Source organism: Ruditapes philippinarum, unplaced genomic scaffold (assembly GCF_026571515.1).
Source record: "Ruditapes philippinarum isolate M1 unplaced genomic scaffold, ASM2657151v2 ctg3889_1_1_1_1, whole genome shotgun sequence".
Taxonomy (NCBI): Eukaryota; Metazoa; Mollusca; class Bivalvia; order Venerida; family Veneridae; genus Ruditapes; species Ruditapes philippinarum.
Genome location: NW_026861388.1, coordinates 101,846 through 123,993, shown reverse-complemented (window position 1 = coordinate 123,993; position 22,148 = coordinate 101,846). Strand labels below are relative to the sequence as shown.

At 33.8% G+C, this 22,148-nt stretch overlaps 1 protein-coding gene across 1 annotated transcript; it reads right to left on the bottom strand.

Annotated features, from left to right (window-relative positions):
- Positions 1 to 1,952: 1,952 nt before the first annotated feature.
- Positions 1,953 to 20,274, bottom strand: LOC132715450 (HEAT repeat-containing protein 3-like). The gene is made up of 15 exons (XM_060698453.1): positions 19,980 to 20,274; positions 16,078 to 16,250; positions 15,375 to 15,462; positions 14,573 to 14,673; positions 14,030 to 14,139; positions 13,055 to 13,186; positions 10,966 to 11,186; positions 9,378 to 9,477; positions 8,577 to 8,737; positions 7,908 to 7,981; positions 6,152 to 6,288; positions 5,035 to 5,120; positions 4,448 to 4,597; positions 3,799 to 3,972; positions 1,953 to 2,321 (listed from the first exon to the last, which is right to left on the bottom strand). Exons 1-15 carry the CDS (start codon positions 20,115 to 20,117, stop codon positions 2,217 to 2,219), a joined length of 1,950 nt encoding a protein of 649 aa, XP_060554436.1. The 5' UTR covers positions 20,118 to 20,274; the 3' UTR covers positions 1,953 to 2,216.
- Positions 20,275 to 22,148: the final 1,874 nt, after the last annotated feature.

Genomic DNA, 22,148 nt, shown 5'->3' with positions numbered 1-22,148 from the left:
TTTTCTATATTGCTAAAAAAAATTCATGATTCAACAATATCTCTTTAACACAAAAATTTGAGAAATTACATCTCAATCTGACTTAACAATACTGGTATTTAAATATATGTTAAAACAGGCATAATTTTGACATAGAATTTCTTCAGAAATAAATGCTTCCAAACTCTAAATAGTAAATACCCAACTATTTTGAGTGTTCAATGTTGCAATGAAATCTACTGTTGAGTGTATTCATTTCAAGTTAGTAAAATATAAGATCCTAACACTTAACAAACAACCTGAAATACATATGTATAATTAATGCATATGAAAAGTTACAATAAAACATGATTAAAATGTTAAAAAAAAGACTAAATTCATTTATAAAATGCCCCATTTTTTGAAAACATGTCTTTCCCTGTAATATCTAAAATAAGGAATCTACATGCATTATATAATAAAATAGCGTACCTATTTAAATGATATTTTAAAGAATAACTAAAATAAACACTTGAAATATTCACATTTTCACCTTATTTTTCACCCTTACTCTGCTGGAATGGAAAGTGATTTAATCTGCCCTTGTCACCAGTATAGAGCCAGGTCTGCCTGCACATCCGTGCTGACAGACCAGGCTCTCTACTGTTGACTGACAAACTTCAAATTTTTATCATGATGTCCCCAAAAATGATAATGGACAGTTCCAAAATGGAAACTGGACAAGTTCATTGAAGAAATTAAGCATAATAAAGGTTAACTTTTTAAGTTGCTGAGAAAATAGACCTCATATTACTCTATCATAGGAGAATAAAATTCATTCATTTTTTTTTTTAAATCAATGATTTTTCTGTTTTTAAAATGAAGTATTTCAAGTATAAAACTAGAACTCTGCGAGGCAGACGTATCGCCTTGTGAACAATATAGTTTAGGAGAAATGGCCAGGACAAAAATGAAATATGAAAATTAACAAAGGGCAATAACTCAAAAAATAAGAAGTGCAGAGCAGCAGTTTCTGTGCACTGACTTTTTATCAATAAGATCTATCATGCTATGAAGTTTCAAGTCCATAGCTTTTACAATTTATGAGAAATAGCTTTGACAAAAATAAAGTATGAAAATTTATAATGTGTAATAACTCAAAAATAAGAAGTGCAGAGTACCGGTTCTTGTACACTGCACTTTTTCCATCCTATGAAGTTTAAAGACCATAGCTTTTATACTTTAGGAGAAATGGCCTGGACAAAAATAAAGTATGAAAGTTAACAAAGGGCAATAACTCAAAAAATAAATGCAGAGTACAGGTTCTTGTGCACTGCACTTCTTCTTAATGAGATCTATCATCCTATGAAGTTTCAAGTCCATAGCTTTTATACTTTAGGAGAAATGGCCCGACAAAAATAAAGTATGAAAATTAACAAAGGGCAATAACTCAAAAAATAAGAAATGCAGAGTACTGGTTCCTGTGCACTGCACTTCTTCTTAATGAAATCTATCATCGTATGAAGTTTCAAGTCCATAGCTTTTGATGCATAAGGAGAAATGGCCTAGACAAAAACGAAGTATGAAAATTAACAAAGGGCAATAACTCAAAAAATAAGAAGCGCAGAGTACCGGTTCTTGTGCACTGCAATTTAGGTCATTATAAGAAGCATGCATACCAAGTTTGAAGTCAATCCGACTTATAATGACTGACTTATGCTCCGGACAAGCTTAAGGGGACGCCAGCGCCGACAACGACGCCGCCGCAGACAAAAGTAACCCCTATATGTCGTCTGGCGACACAAAAACCCATCCAATACTACCATCCTAAAATAGTCAAAACATGAAAGACAGCATATGGAAACATACTTTACCTTGACATTAAACTATCTTTGAAAACAACTTTCTATCTCTTAACACAATCGCACAAGTGCATTTCTTTCAACATCATATCTCCCTCCACTATCATACAGTCTTTCTAATACAATGAAACAAGACATTCTAATTTAAACAATCATATCCCCAAACTTCGCAACCATTGGCAAAACAAACCTCTGACATGTAAAACATCTATAACAAACAGACACATCCAGATCTGTTACTCTTTGGCTTTAATTCCTTCTAATATGAAGTTTGGAATGAAAAAAAATGTTTTAAAAAAATGACACGAAAATATTAGACAGACACATGCTCCTTTTTTTCACTAGATTATGTTAGCACCATCTGTCAGCATTACTTGGTTTTTATGAGATAGTTTGTCATTTCATCTGTGAGGTTTTATATTTGATGAAGCGTATGAGGTTTGTACGAGCTGTTGAGATGACCGGGTAATGTTCTCCTAGAGACTTCCTGTTCTGTTGAACCTATAGTTACAAAGAAAAATGTATACATTAAATGTAATGTATATCTTTAATGTAGTAAAATGTATTTATTAAATGTAATTACATGTTAAATGAATATGTTTTGAGTAATTATATGTTAATGTTTTTGTTTAATGTAATTTTATGTTTAACGTTTTGTTTTTAGATTTCCTTTGGTTTTTTTATGGTCTTATGGCAACTTTCCTGCTTTACTTATTGAAATATAGATAGCAGACCGGTAGGATGGATGTATCAAGGGGTTTCCTAATTGTTTATGTAATCTATTGTCAGCAAATTTGATTTTCCACCTTAATTCTTTTGATTTGACGATTCTATGAAACAATTTATCTGAAAATAACATACAGTCGAGCCTGCCTAAGCGACCCCCTGATTTAAACGACTCCCTGTCTTATCCGACCTTGTTTCAGTACTCCCAACGTATTTTCCTATATAAATGGTCTGAATTAAACGACTCCCTGTCATATGTGACAACCGACCCTAATTGTCTGGTCCCAATGCAATGTTTTGTCTGATTTAAACGACTTTCACACCTTTTAATTGTCCGTTGATCAGATAAAGAATACCTATTCTAACACCCACAGGGCCAAAATAATTAAGTCCAATTATAATCCAGCACTGTAGCAAACAAAGTCTACACACCTCTATCTCAATTACACAGTTAGCATGTAGATACATGCAGGTACCAAGTGACGTAGCGTCTGTTCATGGGAAGCTTATGCAATCGATGTGTGTTATGTATAATGGCCTGAGTAAACTGGGTTAAGACTTGTGTTAGATTTTTTTATTTAATTATAGAGTGCCCACGGAAGATTTTTTAGGCAGCATTTTTTTTAATTTACCTTTCTATGGCTGCATAATTAATACGGAAAAAATATTGATACCAAACCAGAAAAAGCTTTGGATGTGGATATGTTTACAGTAAAGATCCTGTAACACAATGTTTTCACGGTTTTATTACATAAATATGATGCTCAAATTAACATTTGTCAATATTGTAAGTTCAAATAAGCATAATTTAGAAAGATATCACCCATGTAAATAAAGGCCATTAAAGGGAGGTAATTAGAACTTTATTTTCTGTAAATTCTAAGTCAAATTTTCCAATAAGAAATCAATGCATGTAATTTATTGATTAAATGTAATGTGCACAAATATTTGCAGTAAACATTTTACATATTCTTTGATGTTTGAAAATTGTTTTATTTGCATAATTATATCCATATATATTTTTTTTGCAAGAACGTAACAGTAACAATATCAATAACAAAACATACAGGATCTTTAAGTCACATTGGTCTATAGACAGTTAGATGATTTTCTTTGAGACTGTATTTAGAGACTCCCTGTCATATGCGACCTTTTTCTGAATATCCCTTGGAAAGTCACATATGACAGTCTCGACTGTATTTAACCTTTAATAGTAACACTACAGGAGTGTTTAATAGAAATTTTACAGTACCTTTGATTTTAGAGCAGGTGCAATAGTCTTCAATTTATCAACAAGTCCGATCTCTTTCAGCACCGGGTCAATGTGATCTTCACCGAATACATCAAATATCGAGTCCAGAGATTCTGCCACTACCCATAGATCCGAGTCTTTACACACAACCTCTAGAAATAATACCCCAATATCCTGAAAGCATATAACATAACAATTGTCTTGGTTCTATTAGTTGAACAACATATCTTAAATTGTTCTTATTCACCTCTAAAATTACAATAACTACATGTAATAATATATCACCAAGTAAAACTTCTGAATTACAGTACCTAATAATGTATCACCAAGTAAAACTTCTGATTTACAGTACCTAATAACGTATCGCCAAGTAAAACTGAATCTATGTAAAGTTCAGACTTTGAAGCTATACAGATGGTTTACATAATTATTAAAGGTCAATGAATAAACTTTAGAGCCCTAACCATGTCTAATGAATATGATGCAGCTTGGATTTTCTTAAAACATGGAAAAATGATAAAAAGTTGTGAACTATTATGCTACAATCATTTTTAGTTTTACTGTTTTTGTTCTTTCTTTCTTTCTTTTTTATCAGATATTGTAAAATCCAATGATTGATACCAAAGTAGAGTAATATAACTTGGTATACCTTGAGCAATGGATGTGGGTTAGTATTTTGAGCCAATATGCCTCCTATAGTTGATACAATACGTAATGCATTGACCCTGACCTCGGGCCATTGACATTTTGTTGACATCTCGTACATGAACTGTAGATCTCCTGCCTGCACCTCCTGGAACTGAAATCAATTTTGGATCATCAGCTACAAGCAGCTATGTTTAAACATTTACTTTTTTTAGGTAAACACTTATGAAAAGGATGGAGAAAGAAGGCTGTTAAGTGATATCATAAAACTTATTAAACATACGGTACTGCAAAAACAGTATTATTTATTCGTGGGGAACTAATTTTCATGGTTTTTATGGATAGGTCAATCCACAAATTTAACATCCAACAAAATTCATTTTGTCTGCTGTATTTTATTTCATTTTACGCCTTTTCCCAACAGTATTTCAGTCATATAGGCTCGTCTGCTGTAAGATTAATTTGCATCACATTATTTACATTTTACCTTTTGGAAAATAAGCAGTCCACAAATTTAAGAACCCAAAAAAATTTTCTTTGTGACAAAACCACAAAATTTCATGCCCAAGATATCTAGTGAATGCACAGTACCTTGGAGGGGTCAGCCTCTGCTAATTTCTGTATCACAGCTCTTAAAGCCGCTGTCACAGCTTCTAACACCTCTTCTTCTTCCATACCTGAAACACAATATCATATTACTGAAAAACTAGAAATGTGTGTTGTTAGTTACACATGAGTGCACAACTACCCAGTTATTATAAAACCAACCTTTTACAGGGACTCAATTCTTTGTCTCAGTGGTTTGAACTGTTGTCTTCATTTGCATGTAAGATTGTTGTCACCGTTTTAACATGCAAGGTGAATGTGACCTAGACTATTGAGTCTAGAAGTTTGAGGGCCTACAGCTCATGGGTTGTCCAGTTATTGGTTGGAAGCTGTTTTCATATAAAAGGTAAATGTGACCATGACCTTTGACTACAAAATGAATAGAGGTCATCTACTTTCCAAAGACAAATGAACCTGTGAAGTTTCAGGGCGAAGGTGTGTCAAGTAATGGGTCAGAAACTGTTTTGATATAGTCAATGTGAACTTGACCACATTGACCTTTAAGCTTAGTGACCCGAAAAACAAAGGGTTCATCCACAGGTCATGACCAATCGCCATACCAAGTTTGAAATTCCTAGGCCAAGGCGTTCGAAAGTTATTGATCTGAAACGTTTTAGTCTTTGAACGAACGGACTGACCGACACACCGAGTTAACATTATGATACTTATTAGGCTACAGGGACAATGGGTAACAGTACTTTGTCTTTTATGTCATTAGTTCCTTAAGCTTTCCTGCAGCTATTTTCCTTTATGTAAGTAAAAAGAACAATAGAGAGAACAATGTGGTAACCACTTAAGTACTGTCTTGTTAGAACGTCTGACCAACCAATGTACAAAGCAATACATGTATATCCCCACTTTTTTGAAGGGGGCCATAAATATGTAGGGTTGGAACAATACGGCTAAGCCTGAAATGCCATACCTGATAAAAATTGTATTCAAAAGTGATTAGAAAACACTGTACCACAGTATGTATCAAGAGAGTCTGAAGTGCGAGTATACTGTTGCACCATTTCTAAATTTTGAAAAGTTTTAACCTGATTATAAGAAATAACTCAAACATCAAATAACTAAAACCAAGGGAGACAAATCATCTACTTACTTTTCTGAGATGTAGAAAGCTGCAGGAGGCCCTGCCATACTGTATACAATTTCTGACTCCCTCCAAGGGCCTCTGTATCTAAGGAGCTAACTAAATTGTTTAAACATAGTAGTGCATGGGTCTGTTTACTCTGAAATCTAGGGGAAAAAAACAAATTTATTATACAACTTCAATAAAGTAAATTTTGGATTTCAAAAAATTGGTTAATGAAAAATCAGAATAACTTTATCTCTTTAAAACTGGCCAAAATAATTTTAAGAAAAAATGAAAATGATTATATAAAATAAATAAGTTTTTTTTTCAATTATTTAATATTTAATACTGTATGATTAGTATAAGATATATACGACTAAAAGTCTTTTTCTAGCCTATGCAAGTGCCCTTTGTGCACTATTTCATTCACAAGCAGGTAAATAAGTAGTACCATCAACCCTATTTTAGACTGCTAGACAGTTTTCAAACATAGAATGTTTCTAACATGATTTAAGTCAATGGTAATAGGTAGATAATAAAGCTTCCTGCATGGCCTTAAATAAAATATCCATCTACCCTATTTACTCACCTATTTGAAGGATCACTTTTAAGACAGGGTCCTAATTTTTCCTAAATAAAAAAAAACGTTTTTTTTTCCAAAAACGAAAGATTTTGTCAAGACCTTCTTGAACGAGGGTTGTTCGGGAAGTTCTGGGAATTTTGTCATATCTCCTATATTTTTTGTTTCTAAGACGTAATATTTTGCACATACTAAGATTAGCACATCATGGAACTATTCCCAAAAATTGAATAGAATCAGACAACAATAGCCGGAAATAGCAGTAACCATAGCAACACTATAACGCCGCACCGGAGCAGTCCGACTCTAAAGAAAGGTAAAACACGCTACACTAATAATATTTCGTAATTTTGATAACGTAAAAAATGCGCGAAAACGCTGGTCAGCAGCGGAACGTCATGACGTCATTTCCTGAAAATATCATAACGTTATTTAAATTCTCAACGGATCAACATTGTTTAAAAGTTGTTGCCCAGAGCCACTGAGTAAACAACATGACGTCGATAGGTGACGTTGAATTGCGAAGCATCGTGAAATTTTGTGTTGCGCTGGAAAAGACTTCCACAGAAACAATGAAAATGATCAATTCTACAGGAAAATACAAGAAATGCAGTCCAGCTACAGTGTATAGATGGCATGCTCGTTTTAAAGAAGGAAGAAACCCTCCATACAGCCCGGACATCGCTCCGATGGACTTCCGTGTGTTCCCGGAGCTCAAATCACAGCTGCGTGGAAAACGCTTTGACTCAGCTGACGATTTTGTTAAGCATACGCAAGCTATAGTCTCGTCCTTTACTGATAGCTGGTACGTGGAAACATACAATAAGTGGATCAGCCAACACAGGAAATGCATCGAAATTGCAGGTGACTACGTTCAAAAGGTGCGACGATCGATGGACTTTAACGTCGCATAACGTTGCAAATGATGTCGGCGTGCTCCGGGTGTTTGTTATATGGTTATTTACTATTTTTATTATGTTTTAGTTTCTGTGTGTATGATGATGACATTTTCAGATACTGTACAGTATATATTGAAATAAATGCGTATACATTTATATTTACGCTAACCCGACTAACTAACGTGTGCTATAAAACAATTCTCAGAACTTCCCGAACAACCCTCGTATATTATCTATATATGGTCATGGCCTAAATTAAATTGGGACAAATGTTTTATCATCATACAGAAAACTTACAGCTTACCTTTCAAGAAGAATTTTATTCTCTTGTAAAATATTTAACTGTTCAGCTGACAATGGCTGGGCTGATTCTAACACCTGAAATATTAATATATGCATTTCAGCAGAAGGTAAAATCTAAATAAGAGCCCCACAGACAGAGGCATGGCATTTTATGACAAAACTCAAATAAAAATATCAGTTGACTTTGAAGAAATACTTCAAAAAGAAAAGGTGACAATCATTTTAGATGAACAAAATTAGGTGCAAATCTAAGTTGGTTATCAAATATATGCTAAAGAAGGACCTATAGACAGACAGGCAGGGAGCAAATGCATTGCTTATATGTTAAGCACTGTCGACCGTGGTGGCATAGTCAAGTGGTTTATGTGTCAGACTAGAAATCTAACTATCACTAGCAAACTAACTGTTGTTTCCTTTAACAAGGAAATTTTACACAGATTGCTCAGTATTGGTTGGTTCCAGGAATTGATTTAAGACCTTATGGTTTCTTACACAATTGAACTAAAATGAATTACTAATAAAGTACTGTTCGGTACATATTTTTTCTATAAATCTTGTATTTCCAAGTGAAATAAAAGTTCATGTTACAGTCATGTTATTCAAATCATATAATAGAAATGTGTTCGTATTTTCATTTTACACCGATACATGGCAATGTAAAAATTCTCACTTTCTCAACAATTCCACAGCTAACATATGCTGAGTGTAGTTCCGTAGATACACAAAGTGGTGTAAATGAACTATTACTCTCTGCTACATCCTCCTCCATTGGTGCTTCAGCACTTTCTTCAGCACTGGACTCGCTGCTATTTAAATCTTCCCATTCATCATCTAATAAAGAAAAAGATTTTCAACAATTTCATATGAAAACCATATAAATTTACAAACAAGGCTTTTTCCATCAGGGGCCATTTAAGGGCGGCTTCTACATAAGGAAAATTCTTTAAAATCATGCAGTTTTCCTCTTAAATTCATTTTACACGAAGTTTTCCCTTTTCATTTGCAAAAGTATTGTGTAGTAAACACCTAAATTTAAGGAGCTACCCCACTCATGAGAATACAGTTTTTGAAGCTCACTCAATGAAATAAAATTTCATCTTACATAAAAACAAAAATGTATCCTCCATACCTAAAATAATACAAACTATCCCTTTATGCAAACTGCATAGAAGGAGGAGGCTATTTAGACATTCTCTTTGTTATGAGACACCAATACAACCAAACCTTACCTTACCAAGTCTTGACTCAAGGGGCACTACAATATAATCCCCTCTGTCAGCAAATACCCCCATATGATGTACTTTTACCCAATGTCATTAAGTTAAATACTTTTGTCATACATGTCTTACAGAGAAACTAACAAAATCTAGAAAACAAATGTATGTTAAATCCATTTTCAAATAGTTTCAAATGCACTGATCTTTGAATATTCAAATAAATGAGTAATTAGGATCACGTGAAGGTAACATACCATCAGTGCAACATAAATTGGCTACAACCTCTAATGCCACCTTCTGTGCCTTCAGAAAATTCTTAATATCACATAATGTCTTCTCCTCAGCAGATGTCACCTGTTAAATAAATGTGTGTTTAACTAAAACATAAAAACAAGAGCCCGGTTTGAGCCGGGTGATGCTCCCCGAAAAGGTTTTGGACACAGGAAAGTACACCTCATGAAGTTTTAGAGTTATGTCCCTGGAAAAAGTTTAAAGTCCAAAATTAGGCAAGGCAGAGTTACTGTTCTTTGAACTGCACTTCTAATCAATGTGATCTATCAACCTACCAAGTTTCTTGTTGATATCTTTTATGATTTCCGAGTTATGTCCCGGACAACTTCAAAAAGTAAAAGGGCAATAACTCCAGAATTAGGCAAGGCAGAGTTATGATTCTTGTGCACTGCACATCTACCCATTGAGATATATCTACCTACAAAGTTTCATGTTGATATCTCTTATAGTTTTAGAGTTATGCCCCGGACAAGATTTTTTTTCTATAAGGGGAGATAATTCAAAAATGAGGCTTAACAGAGTTATGGTTCTTTTGCACTGCACCTCTACTCAATGAGATCTATCTACCTACAATGTTTCATCTTGATATCTCTTATAGTTTTAGAGTTATGTTCCGGACAAAGTTCAAAGTGTTAAAATTAACAAAGGGCAATAACTCCAAAATTAGGACAAAAAGAGTCATTGTTCTTATGCACTGCACATCTACCCATTGAGATCTCTTCACCTGCAAAGTTTCATGTTGATATCTCTTATAGTTTTAGAGTTATGCCCTGGACAAGATTTTTCTATAAGGGGAGATAATTAAAAAAACGGGCAAAATAGAGTTATGGTTCTTTGACACTGCACTCCCCTCAATGCCCTCTACCAGTGTATGAAGTTTCAACAAATTATCTCCATGGGTTTTCAAGTTATGCTCCGGACAAGACAACGGACGGACAGACGGACGGATAGACAAGGCGCCGACTATATGCTCCCCCGAAATTTTTCGGGGAGCATAAAAACCTAATTATGTACACAAAATGGTATTCAAATAAATATTTTTTTAGAGGTTGGTACCTGCCTGTCATTTAATTGCAGAGCATAATAATTTTGAGGAAATTTGTAAGGATATACAGATAAAATAGAGTTATTATAGCAGTATGTTGATCTAGGACTTGCATTTGACTAGGGTAGATTTTTCTAGGAGACGCAGTAATGTCGAGTATGATCCATTCTACAATGCAGTATACTTCATGAGAGTCAAATACAAGTTATAGATCAAGTGCTCCTGTTATAACCCTTTCACTATATACACCTTGTCGAATTTAAAAAAATTAACTAAATATTTACAACCGTAACATATTTGGCATAATGCAAGCCATGTCATTCTGTGTGTCACAATCGAGTATGATACAGGATTTTTTTCCTGTCAGGTAGTATTTGTGCATGTGATAATGCATTAGATGCAGAAAAATATGTACAGATATTTGATATAAGCAAATCCGTATAATCAGAGCACAAATATACAACATATCAAAAATATAACATATTAATTCAGGATGATCAACTTACATAATTTTCTTTTTCACTGTCCTCTGGAGTGTCACCTTCCCCCTCGGGACTGATATCACTGCCCTCAGTGGAAGCCTGCATGTCCGACACCTCTGAATCTACAGGGATCAACATGGCTGGCACATTGACGCCTAGTACTTCAGACATTGTGGTAACTATGGGAACGACGAGGTCACCGCGAGCAGATGATAGTTGACTTCCCTCCAGATTAACAAGAACACCTAGTTTAATGACAATATAATACATGTATCAATGTAATGGATTTCAGAGACAAAACATGTATCTATAGAATTAACAGAAATAATTTTGCTGACTGGGATTTTTTTTTTTTTGAATTAGAAATACTACTTCATCATATAAAAGATCTATTTCCTAAGACTGAACAATTTATTGAAACTTTTAATATGCTTAACACAATAAAGCTTCTTCACTTACACCCTCCTGACATATTAAATAGTTTTCAGCACTTTCATTTAAATATTCAAGTCATACTATCTTGTCAGATTCTTGTTTGTTTTCGCTTTTTTAATGCCAATTTCAACACACTCTTTTTGTCATCTCAGGCAATCAGCCCACCTAAACAGCTTTTCTAGATAATTAACCAGTAATTACCAATTTCTCCGCAAGTGACAGACTGCTTATCCGACATGATTTCTGAATCAGTGGTGAGATACAAATGACCATTTGACTCAATATTTGAGATCTATGTATTTTTTGAGGATCAAACAAGCAACCCCTGGATATAAAATCTAATGCTCTCCCTATTGAGCTAAGCAGACGTAATGTATGTTGACTTGTATACATAGTCAACAAGAGCTCCTCAACAGACATTGCATATAAAGAGTGAACAAGAGCCATGTCAACATGGCCATCCCCCGCCGAATGTGTTTGCTCATTGGAAGAATGTATATGTAGTAGAGCAGCATAACTCCATTTTAAGAGGTCTTTTGGTAATGAAAACTGATGGCTATAGTGATTACAGATTTGAAACCTATGTGAATACTGATGGCTGAAAATAACAAAGGGCAATAACTGAAAAATAATGCAGAGTAGGTTATCATTTTTGTGTGCTGCATTCCTCCTCAGTAAAATCTATCCACCTATGAAGTTTCAAGTTGATACCTCAAATACTTTTTGAGAAAAAAATTGAATTGAAAAATTAAGTATGAAAAATAACAAAGGGCAATAACTCAAAAATTATAAAAGGTAGAGTTATCATTCTTGTGCAGTGCACACCTCCTGAGTGAGATCTATGCACCTATGAAGTTTCATTTTGATATCTCAAAGGCTTTTTGATTTATGCTCTGGACAAAAATTAATTTTGAAAAATAACAAAGGGCAATAACTCAAAAATAATGCAGGGTAGAGTTATCATTCTTAAGCACTGCACTCCTCCTCAATGAGATCCATCCACCTTTGAAGTTTCAAGTTGATACCTCAAATACTTTTTGAGATAAGCTCTGGACAAAATAGCATGAAAAAAAAAACAAAGGGCAATAACTCAAAAATTGTATAGGAAAGAGTTATCATTCTTGCGCACAACATTCCTCCTCAATAAGATCTATCCACCTATGACATTTCATGTTGATATCTCAAACACTTTTTGAGTTATGCTCCACTCAGGTGAAAAATTAGGTATGAAAAATAACAAAGGGCAATAACTCAAAAATTATGAAAGGTAGAGTTATCTTTCTTGTGCACTGCACACCTCCTGAGTGAGATCTATGCACCTATGAAGTTTCATGTTAATATCTCATAGGCTTTTGGAGTTATGCTCTGGACAAAAATCAATTTTGAAAAATAACAAAGGGCAATAACTCAAAAATCATGCAAGGTAGAGTTATCATTCTTGTGCACTGCACTCCTCCTCAATGAGGTCTATCCACCTATGAAGTTTCAAGTTGATAACTCAAATACTTTTAGAGATATGCTCCGGACAAAAATGTCGGACGGAAGGTCGGACAGACGGACGGAGACTATTTCTATATCCTCCGCCGAAAATTTTTGGCGGGGGATAATAAAAAAAAGTAACAAGGGTTGTCAGGAACCTTTTCAAACACCCCATGTGTATTGTTTGCTATTATTTCACCTGATGACAGTGTTTTTATAAGCATCCTGATAGAGGTGTCTGTTGAATGTGACATCAGCTTCTGGACACAGTCTACCAAATCTCGTCTACACAAAGCACTGTTATCTTCTGTTACTGTATATAAGAACTCAACTGAAAATAAAAGCAGCATGCCTTGAGATTCATGCTAATTTTCATGAAAATTTTAAACATGCATTAAAAACTTTAAAAGTAAACAAAGAAAGTAATTTACACATTGCAAATTGCACTTCCAATACATGTAAATTACCATATAAGGTCAAACTAGAAATGTGTCCATAGGACACGGGTGCCCCCACACTCCACCAATTTGTTAATCTTATGTCTCTAGGTAAAAAAATTTTTTGGCTACATGTGCCCAAGTTGAAAACTAAAAATCTTTTATGAAGTAAAGGGCAAATACTACAAATATTGAATAAACCCACAAGAAAACCCCAAGGTGCATAGGTACACATAAAAATATTCACACGAAAATACCCAGGTGCACAACTACACATGCTGAGCAACATTCTTGAAAGGTTTTATGACTCTAGGTCAAATACTTTTTTAGTTATGTGCGACACAAGTTGAAAATTGGAAATTTTTACTAAGTCAAGGGCAATAACTCTAAAAATACTAAAAATATCCACACGAAAATACACAGGTGCACAACTAAGGTTTCATGACTCTAGGTCAAATATTTTTTGAGTTATGTGCAACACAAGTTGAAAATTGGAAATTAAACTAAAGATACATATATATTTAGTATACTTACTTATATTATATTTAGTTTGCTAAATATATGTCTTGATCTCATTTTTTTTTTTGAGGGGGGTTGGGGGGCAGTGACCAATCAACATGCCTAACACCTGTGGTCACACCAACATATTCATCATCTGATATATCACAATATCAAACACATGTTTTGCCTATCAAGACAAATGGATTATCAATAAAGTCTAGTACATGTATACATACCAACAGCAAGCTTGAGCTCCTCGGTGCTACATTCAGAGTCCAGTATTACACAAACTACCGGAATCAGGTCTCCATTACTAAATGTTGTCACAGCTTGACTACTGTTTTCACTAAGATATAAAACAAAATCAATAAACTAGAATTAAGGTGAATAGAAAAAACTAGAATTAAGGTGAATAGAAAAATAAGTGTCATAATTTTGTCAAAACTTACTACCATACTAAATGACACAAGCATTCTTTGTGTACCAAAATATTCCATCAAAATATTTTTTAATGCGAGTTTTAACGAAACACATTCTGACTTTTAAAAAACAAAATCTTCAAATTATTATTACATGTATCTAGGGAAAAAAACGTTCTTTAACACATCATCTAAATTGCAACTGTTTTGAAAAAAAAATGAAATAAACTGTCTTTTTAATCTAAGTCAAAATAAAAATATTTCCGAGAGCTAGCAAAAACAATGTGTTCTACACATTCATTGAGATGACAGTTGAGATTTTTTTTTTTACAGACACAAAATTTTGATGAAAAATCATACCATAGATTCTGCAGTAGATAGAATGCATGAGCGTATGTTTCACAAATCATCGTTTTCCTCCTCTGTGACTCCTTCTCCGAAAATTGGTCACCACTCCCAAACTAAAAGTGTAAATATGCATACCTTCATTTTATTATATAATCTATAACCTCTACAGTGTTCTTCAATGATTCTTACGAAAATGTAAAACAGTGGTAGTCTAAAGGTAGAGTTTAGTTAATTTTAAATTTTCAGGACTATATATATGTTCTTGTATTGTAACTGATTCTTTCTTCTTTCCTTTTTTTCTGGTTAGGAATTTTGTCGCATCAACACAGTATAAGTCATATGGCATCATTCAAGCTATATTGGTGAAGGAATACCACAGGTGTCCTTCCATGCAATATTTCAGGCAAAAACAGGCACCTGAGTAGAACCACCAACAATTCATTAGCTAGCTGGATAGCTTCCTCGCATGAAGAATCAAAACTCCTTGTTGGGATTCAAAACCCACAGTAGTGAAGGGCAAGTTGTTTGAGGTAAGCAACCTTATCCACTCAGCCATGAAAACCCCATAACTGATTTAATTTCAAAAATGTTTCAATGACCAAAAATCACAGCTTTTCCAATGTCCAAGGATACCTACAGGCTTTTATTTGGCTAAAACATTTCAGCCTACAAGCTTGCTGGACAGATTCATCACATAACAGAATCCAAAGTCATCAGTGGGATTTACACCCACAGCAGTAAGGGGCAAGTGATCTTAAAGTCTCTAGGCCACCAAGACCCAAAATGTATTTATAATACAGTATGAAATACTAACTTGCTGTACAAGTGCTAGTACTGGTGTTAACACATCTTTAGCTACCATCTCCTCACATGTTGACACACCACCATCCACACTCAAGTTCCTGTTAAAACACAAAGAAGATTATTTGATTTTTGGGTTTTAACACCCATTTTTAAACACGTTTTTGATGATATTTTGGCAGTCAATCCACCTAATCAGTTTTCCTGGGTAACTAACCAGTAATTACCAATTTCTTTGCAAGTGACTGACTACTAATCCCAAATGATTTCTTAATTAGCACTGAGAGACAAATGATGATTTAAATCAATGTCCGAGAGCAACTGTCACAGAAAAAAAAATTAACCATACATGATTAAGTTTATAAAATCATCCAGAAATATATGTAGTGTGACACTGTCAACAATCTACTTACTTCCAACAATTATACAAATTATCATAGAGAGATGTTGCTATGCAGTTTTCGAATACAGATGTGTTATGATTCTCAATACACACCTTTATCACATTGAATGTACTGCAAGAGTTATTACAACTCTATCAAACCCAGGGTTTTTATTTTTATATGCGGCAACAGATGTGCCAATGAAACTGATTTGTCAAAGGGTCAATAGTGATATTTTAACTTACAGGCTGAAAATACAACCGATTTTAACAGCATTTCAACCGATGATATAGATCCCCAATCTGTTAATAATGAAAACCCTGCATAACTTACCTAAGAGCACCAAGAGCTCTATGACGGATGTCCCAGTTGTGATCTAATACAAGTGGTGCTAGTATCTTGATGACATTTAGTTTCAGAAGAGCCGACAAGGTACCAGGGTGAGACACCAACCCGGCAATAGTTGTACATGCACATTCTCTATTCTCTTCATTAGGACTTTGCAACTGAAATGAAATAATAATTAAAATTAATATTGAACAATTTTAGATGAAAATCTGTAGTCAGTCATTCATCAGACATTGTGTATTAAGGCTGTGTATTGCCAGCCAGTTGGTGATCCAATCCATGCTTTAGACCTGGCAACTCACAAATTGTACAACATTAAATCATGTAACTGTTCTTATACTTCTTCTCTAATCTTGACTTCCAAAACTTTATAAGCCATTTTTTAAACATTTTTCCTTTCATCTAATGCGGTTCACGACTTCACATCATGTCAAAGTATATAACAATGTAAATGTTGATGCTGCACATCAAAGACGCCGCCAAATGATGTGAACAGTCAATCAGCATTAAAAATGTTCTCTATTACAGTTGAATATCCGAAGCACAAATCAATTTTTTCTCCATGTTCTTTGTATGTGCTCGTTGTTTAATAATATGCATATTGCATATTTTTGTGAAAAAGTAGAACCTAATGCATAAATTCACAAAGTAATGCCATGTCTGAAGTTCTAAAATGTTATTCTGTTGCGACAAAGATTGAAACGTCTGGTCTAAGCAAAATAAATTGGATAACAAGTAAAACTGAAATGATTGGTATACTTAAAATGAATTGAAGACAATATGTGCCGAGAATATATCCATTGAAATATTGGTACGAATTGCATAATGTTCGAATGATTTTTGAGGACAAACTGTTCTGCAGTGATCTCCCCTTACTGGCCGTAGCGTAACGAGTTTACGGTTGCGGAAGAACCACCTCTCTGATAATGGGCGTGGTTTAGGCTTTGTGACTTGTAATTTAATGATTCAACAAGTGATATTGATCAAAGTTGTCCTGGTTCCCTTCTGTCCCGTCAACGAAGACTAAATGTTTTCATACGGAGCATCATTTTAACTTTTTGCGACAATTTAAAGCAGAACGCCTCCAGATTCATGCTAATTTTCATGAAAATTTGAAAATGTAATTAAAAGTATATTATTGTAAAGTTATCAAAAGAATGCAATTTACACATTATCAATGGCACTTCCAACCCGTGTAAAATACCAAAAAGAGGGTAAAATATACAAAAATAGCCCTTACTGCGTTAGTAACGCAGTAGAAATATAGTTATAAATGCTGAAAAATAGGTCATTGATCGCACATAACATGTAAACTTTTACTAGAATTTTGAATCTTTTTACTTTTCCTAAAGTCTTAATACATTTTTCTCATCTGGAGGGGTGCAGCTTTAAGGTGGAGCCGAACTTCAACAGAGGCGGAGCAAATGAAGTAAGTGACACTGCCTTAGTCGTAACCTCTTTAACGGTTAAGTTTTAGAACGATCGACTATAGACTGGCTCATTGGCACGTTATTTATTATGTAGATAAAATTAGATTTATTTATGATAAAAAGAATATGATATTCAAACATGGCATTATCATTTCAGTTTTGAATATAATTATAAAACTGCCTAAAATCTAAAAAGACTGCCCCACTCTTTTTATAAACTTAAGGTTACATGTAAATTCTGATAGATATTTACAGAAATTTCGTTGAGATCTCTGCATTATTTATTGTTTATGCGAACTTAATTATTAAATAAAAAGGAATTATGGCAAAATGAAAACTTATTTTGATATTCACCCGTTTACACATTATATACCCTTGGATGGGCATAATGTCACTTTATATTATATTATGATATCCAAGTCAACTGTGATACAGTGATCATCTGGCTATACTATCAGAGACATTAAATATATAATATCATATGGGGAAGTCAAAGCCTGGGGCCCCAAAGCTGCTCCAGGCTTTGGCTTGCCCGGCTATAGACTACATGTGTATATTTAAAAAGAAAAAAAATGAATAGAATTCTATACCTATCAGCAAAATTTTCAGTATCATTTCTTGTTGGGCGCCGTAACGCAATGATAAACGGCAGTGTATTCCCATAATAGCCAATCACTACTTTTCGATGTACAAGGTAACAATAAAAGCAGAGGAATTCTGATTGGAAACGGATATGTACTGGTCCCCAGCGCACTTCTATGGAAACATTATTAGGACAGGGAACCAGAATAAATGGAAGTAGTGTATAAAATACCGAATGGCACTTTTAAAACGGAAAATGTAAAATGAAAATGAACTATTCTTTCAACCGACTTCCGCGTTCATAGTCTTTGCCTTATTTCATATTATGTCACTGACACTATATAGCTGTCATTTTAGCTCAGACTCATTGCTGACCACAATATATACTGTGTGCAATTATAAAACCAATAAAGATCATTTACATGCAAAGAGCACCACATATTTGTACATACAAGGAGGAGCCAGCATGTGTACAGTCAACCCGTAATATAGTCCAATAGATTAGACTTTACAGGCTTGATATAGTTTTATGTTGGTCAAGCCTGACATCTAATAGTTATTGCTCATAAACGCGTAGCATTTTGAAAAATTAAAAAAATGTCTGTTGACTTGCCTTTCAAGCTTTATTTAAAAGCCTATCTTCTGTTCTTTCAATTGCATGGTCTATCATTAACAAAATCTTTCAAACAGTGTACTTATCAATTAAAAATAAAATATAAATATCAATCTATTTCGCTCATCCGCCATACTGGTTAAGTAAAGCCTTTTACAGATTGATTCCAATTTTTTGAAAGGAAAAATATATTCGAACACACTGACAGTGCATGGGCAATTATTTCGTTGAAAAAATATTCCGTTAGAAACTTCTGGACTCATTTAAACGCTTGCATTTGAATTTGCCAATCAGATTTCGCATACTGTATGGCGGCCATTTGTATATCGGCTGTACAAGGTATTTAATTAAATGAGAGGATTTAATCATGACTTTTCGGATGTGACAGTTCAATTATTTTGTTAAAAGGTATTTATTTTTTAGTTTTGTTCATAAATAGGTCAAAATTAATGTAAATACACGCTGTTTTAATTGTTTAAATGCATTAGATCTAAATCGATGTCTAATGTCAATTTTTTTGCTACATGATTTTGCAAAGATCTGTTAAGACCTAACGTAACATGGAAAATGAAAAATGTAAAATATCAGATTAATGAATGATAAATATGAAATAGGTTACGTATAGGTCTTATACGGGGAAGTCCGGCTTTGGCTTGCCAGGCTATAGACTACACATGTATATTTAAAAGAAAATCAAATAAAAAACAATTAAAAAATATATAGAATTCTATACCTATCAATGAAATTTTCAGTGTCAGTTTTAGTTGGGCGCCGCCATTTACCATGTAAATCAATGATAATAGGCGGGGTATTCCGATAACGGAACAAATCTCAACTTTTCGGGTAAATGATAATCGTCGAGAGTTCTGATTAAAAACAGAAGCGGTGCATGTATTAAAATACAGAATGACACCTTTAAAACGGAAAGAATGAAAGGAATTTGTAACGACTTCCCCGTTCATAGGCTTTGCCTAATTTCATATTAATTAGGACTACCCGTAATATAAACTAAGAGTCAGCCAGGGGACTGGACTAAAATTACCCCAATAGACTAGTGCAGATTTCAGTGCACTGTAAATTTAAAAGTTACAAAATTACAATGAAAAAAGAAAAATACACTGATATGTACAAACATCAAAAGTGTTTCAGAGTTCATCTTGAAAAATTCACACATAATAAGTCATAACTCAAAATATTCTTCAATTGTTTCTTTGTTTAAAATAACAATAAGAAGTATTTTAAAAGAGTTCAACGGTACATACTTTTTCAACAATCGTTTGAAGAGTTGAAGATTGAACGTCTCCTTGTAATTCTATCTCTGCCTCGAATTCCCCGACGCTTGGAAGCCCAGTTGGGCGAGGTTTCGGGGCAGAAAACTTCTTTTTCTTCATTTTACCCATTGCTAAAGTTTGTCAGCATGATAAGAACAACTTTGAACGGCTGACAGTACGTATCTTGAAAGATTACTTGTAGAATGCTCAGTTAAAAGTTTTAGAATGACGCATGATCCATGGGCGCAGCCATGTTTGATTTACGCTAAACTACAGACGAATAATGAAAACGTTGTCATCGTCAGAGGATTATGGATAATTTGTGTAAAGTGTGCAAAAAGAAGTCAAAATGACAACAGAGCCGAATCTTTGTATATATCATCATAACAAATTATCGAATTCACATCAATTCACACCAATTTGGTTTTCTTTTCTTTCTTTTTAAAAGATCCTGTAAATGTATCACATTTTACTATATTCTTACATGATATGTCTTTCCCCCCTCGACCAAATTTAATTTGTATATGTAATACAATGTATTGTTTATTAATACTTTACCGATATACTGATAAGCTTGCCATTCTAGATACAATTGCCAAAGTAGTACATTATGGTAAATATAATTTGGCGCATTATAGTAATGTTATCGGAAATTATAAGTCAAGTTAAAACGTCTTTTAATTTTTTCTTTCACAATCAATAATTTGAATTAGATCTCTAGAATATAAAGTTGATGTGCTCGAAACATGATCTGAGTTTGTCAGAAAAAAGGCATAAATAATAAAGGTTTCATGCAATTAAAGTCATGTTTTCATGTACATCTTAAGTTTTTCTGTGAATCAAAGCAAAAATTAAAATGTGTATTTCTCTTTGAAAATTGATATGCAATCTTAAAATTTAAATGTCACTTTATTTGAGCTAGACTTTCATAAAAGAAATACATCTCAGTGTGAAATAAGCGTTTGATTTTGCTCAAAGCAGCCCTTCATTTATGTATACATGTACTAGTAGAGATAAACAATCGATGGACAGTCGTTCCAAAAAGACAAAAGTGTTCTAAATATCAATATAGCTTCCTATATTTGTGCCGTGTGAATAAACTTGGTCTACACTTTTTTCCAGGAAAATTAAAATCATCTAATTTGTCAACCTTTAATTTCTATCAATTTCATGAACGTGTGTAAGTACATGTATACAACCCCACCCACGCCTCCCCTCAAACCCACTGCCCAGAATTTGGTCTAAAAATAAGTTATCTTTAAAACAGTTGAGTACATGTGTCATTTTTACTTAAAGTTATTTTGAAAGCTATTTCTAAGTTGATGTAATGCATATTTTGTAAAATTTATAAACGGTGAGGAGGTGTAATGCATTAATTCAGGAGAGAGGAGGGTGATGAATTCCTTATAAAATGTATATTTAATTTCTGCCGAGTGTAAAGTATACGTTACTTGACCTGTTCATGGAACGTAAATCTGAAAACAACAACAACAAAAACAGTGAAAGTCAGGTATATCTAAATGACGTGTTTTAACCAGCTTGCCTTCATGGTAGATTCATGATTATCTATATGAAAATTTTGAAAATGTACATCTACATCTACACCATACTGCTTAACAATAAATTCTGATTATGACTAGCAGGCGCGTTGTCAGGGAACTGTTAATAAAAGAATTTATTTATATGCAAATTAAAAAGTTAAAAGAATAAAAGTTCTACAAGACTATTAATTTAAAAACATAGTGTGCAGTTTAGAATTTATAGAATGGGTCAAGCCTCTCAGTAAAGATGTTTAAACTTGGGCTAGACTGAACAGTTAGGGGAAGGCTATTCCAAAGACGTATGCTCCTAGGAAAGAAAGAAAAATGTATTTCAAAGTATAACTTTTTAAGTGTGTGAAGTGACAAAGAAACTAATTTACACATTGCAAAGTCACTCACAATCAATGTAAATTACCAGAAAGAGTCCTTATTTACTGTCCGTTAGTCAAGCAATAGAAAATAGTGATAAATAAGGCAAAATTAAACGTCATTGATCAACATACTGGAATAGGGAAAACGGAATCGCTAAAGGACGCCCAAAACGACAAAATAAAAATGTTGCAGGCTCGGTTTGATTGAGCCTGTTCATGTAAATGCAAGGTACCGTTCATGGCCTCTA

Bases quoted from the DNA above. Each gene is read 5' to 3' on its own strand.
- LOC132715450 (XM_060698453.1), bottom strand. From the start codon at position 20,117: ATGGGTAAAATGAAGAAAAAGAAGTTTTCTGCCCCGAAACCTCGCCCA. The intron at 14,140-14,572 runs GTATGATTTTTC...TTTATATCTTAG, and splicing joins TATCTACTGCAGAATCTATG to TGAAAACAGTAGTCAAGCTG. The intron at 13,187-14,029 runs GTATGTATACAT...TTTTATTTTCAG, and splicing joins GGAGCTCAAGCTTGCTGTTG to TTGAGTTCTTATATACAGTA.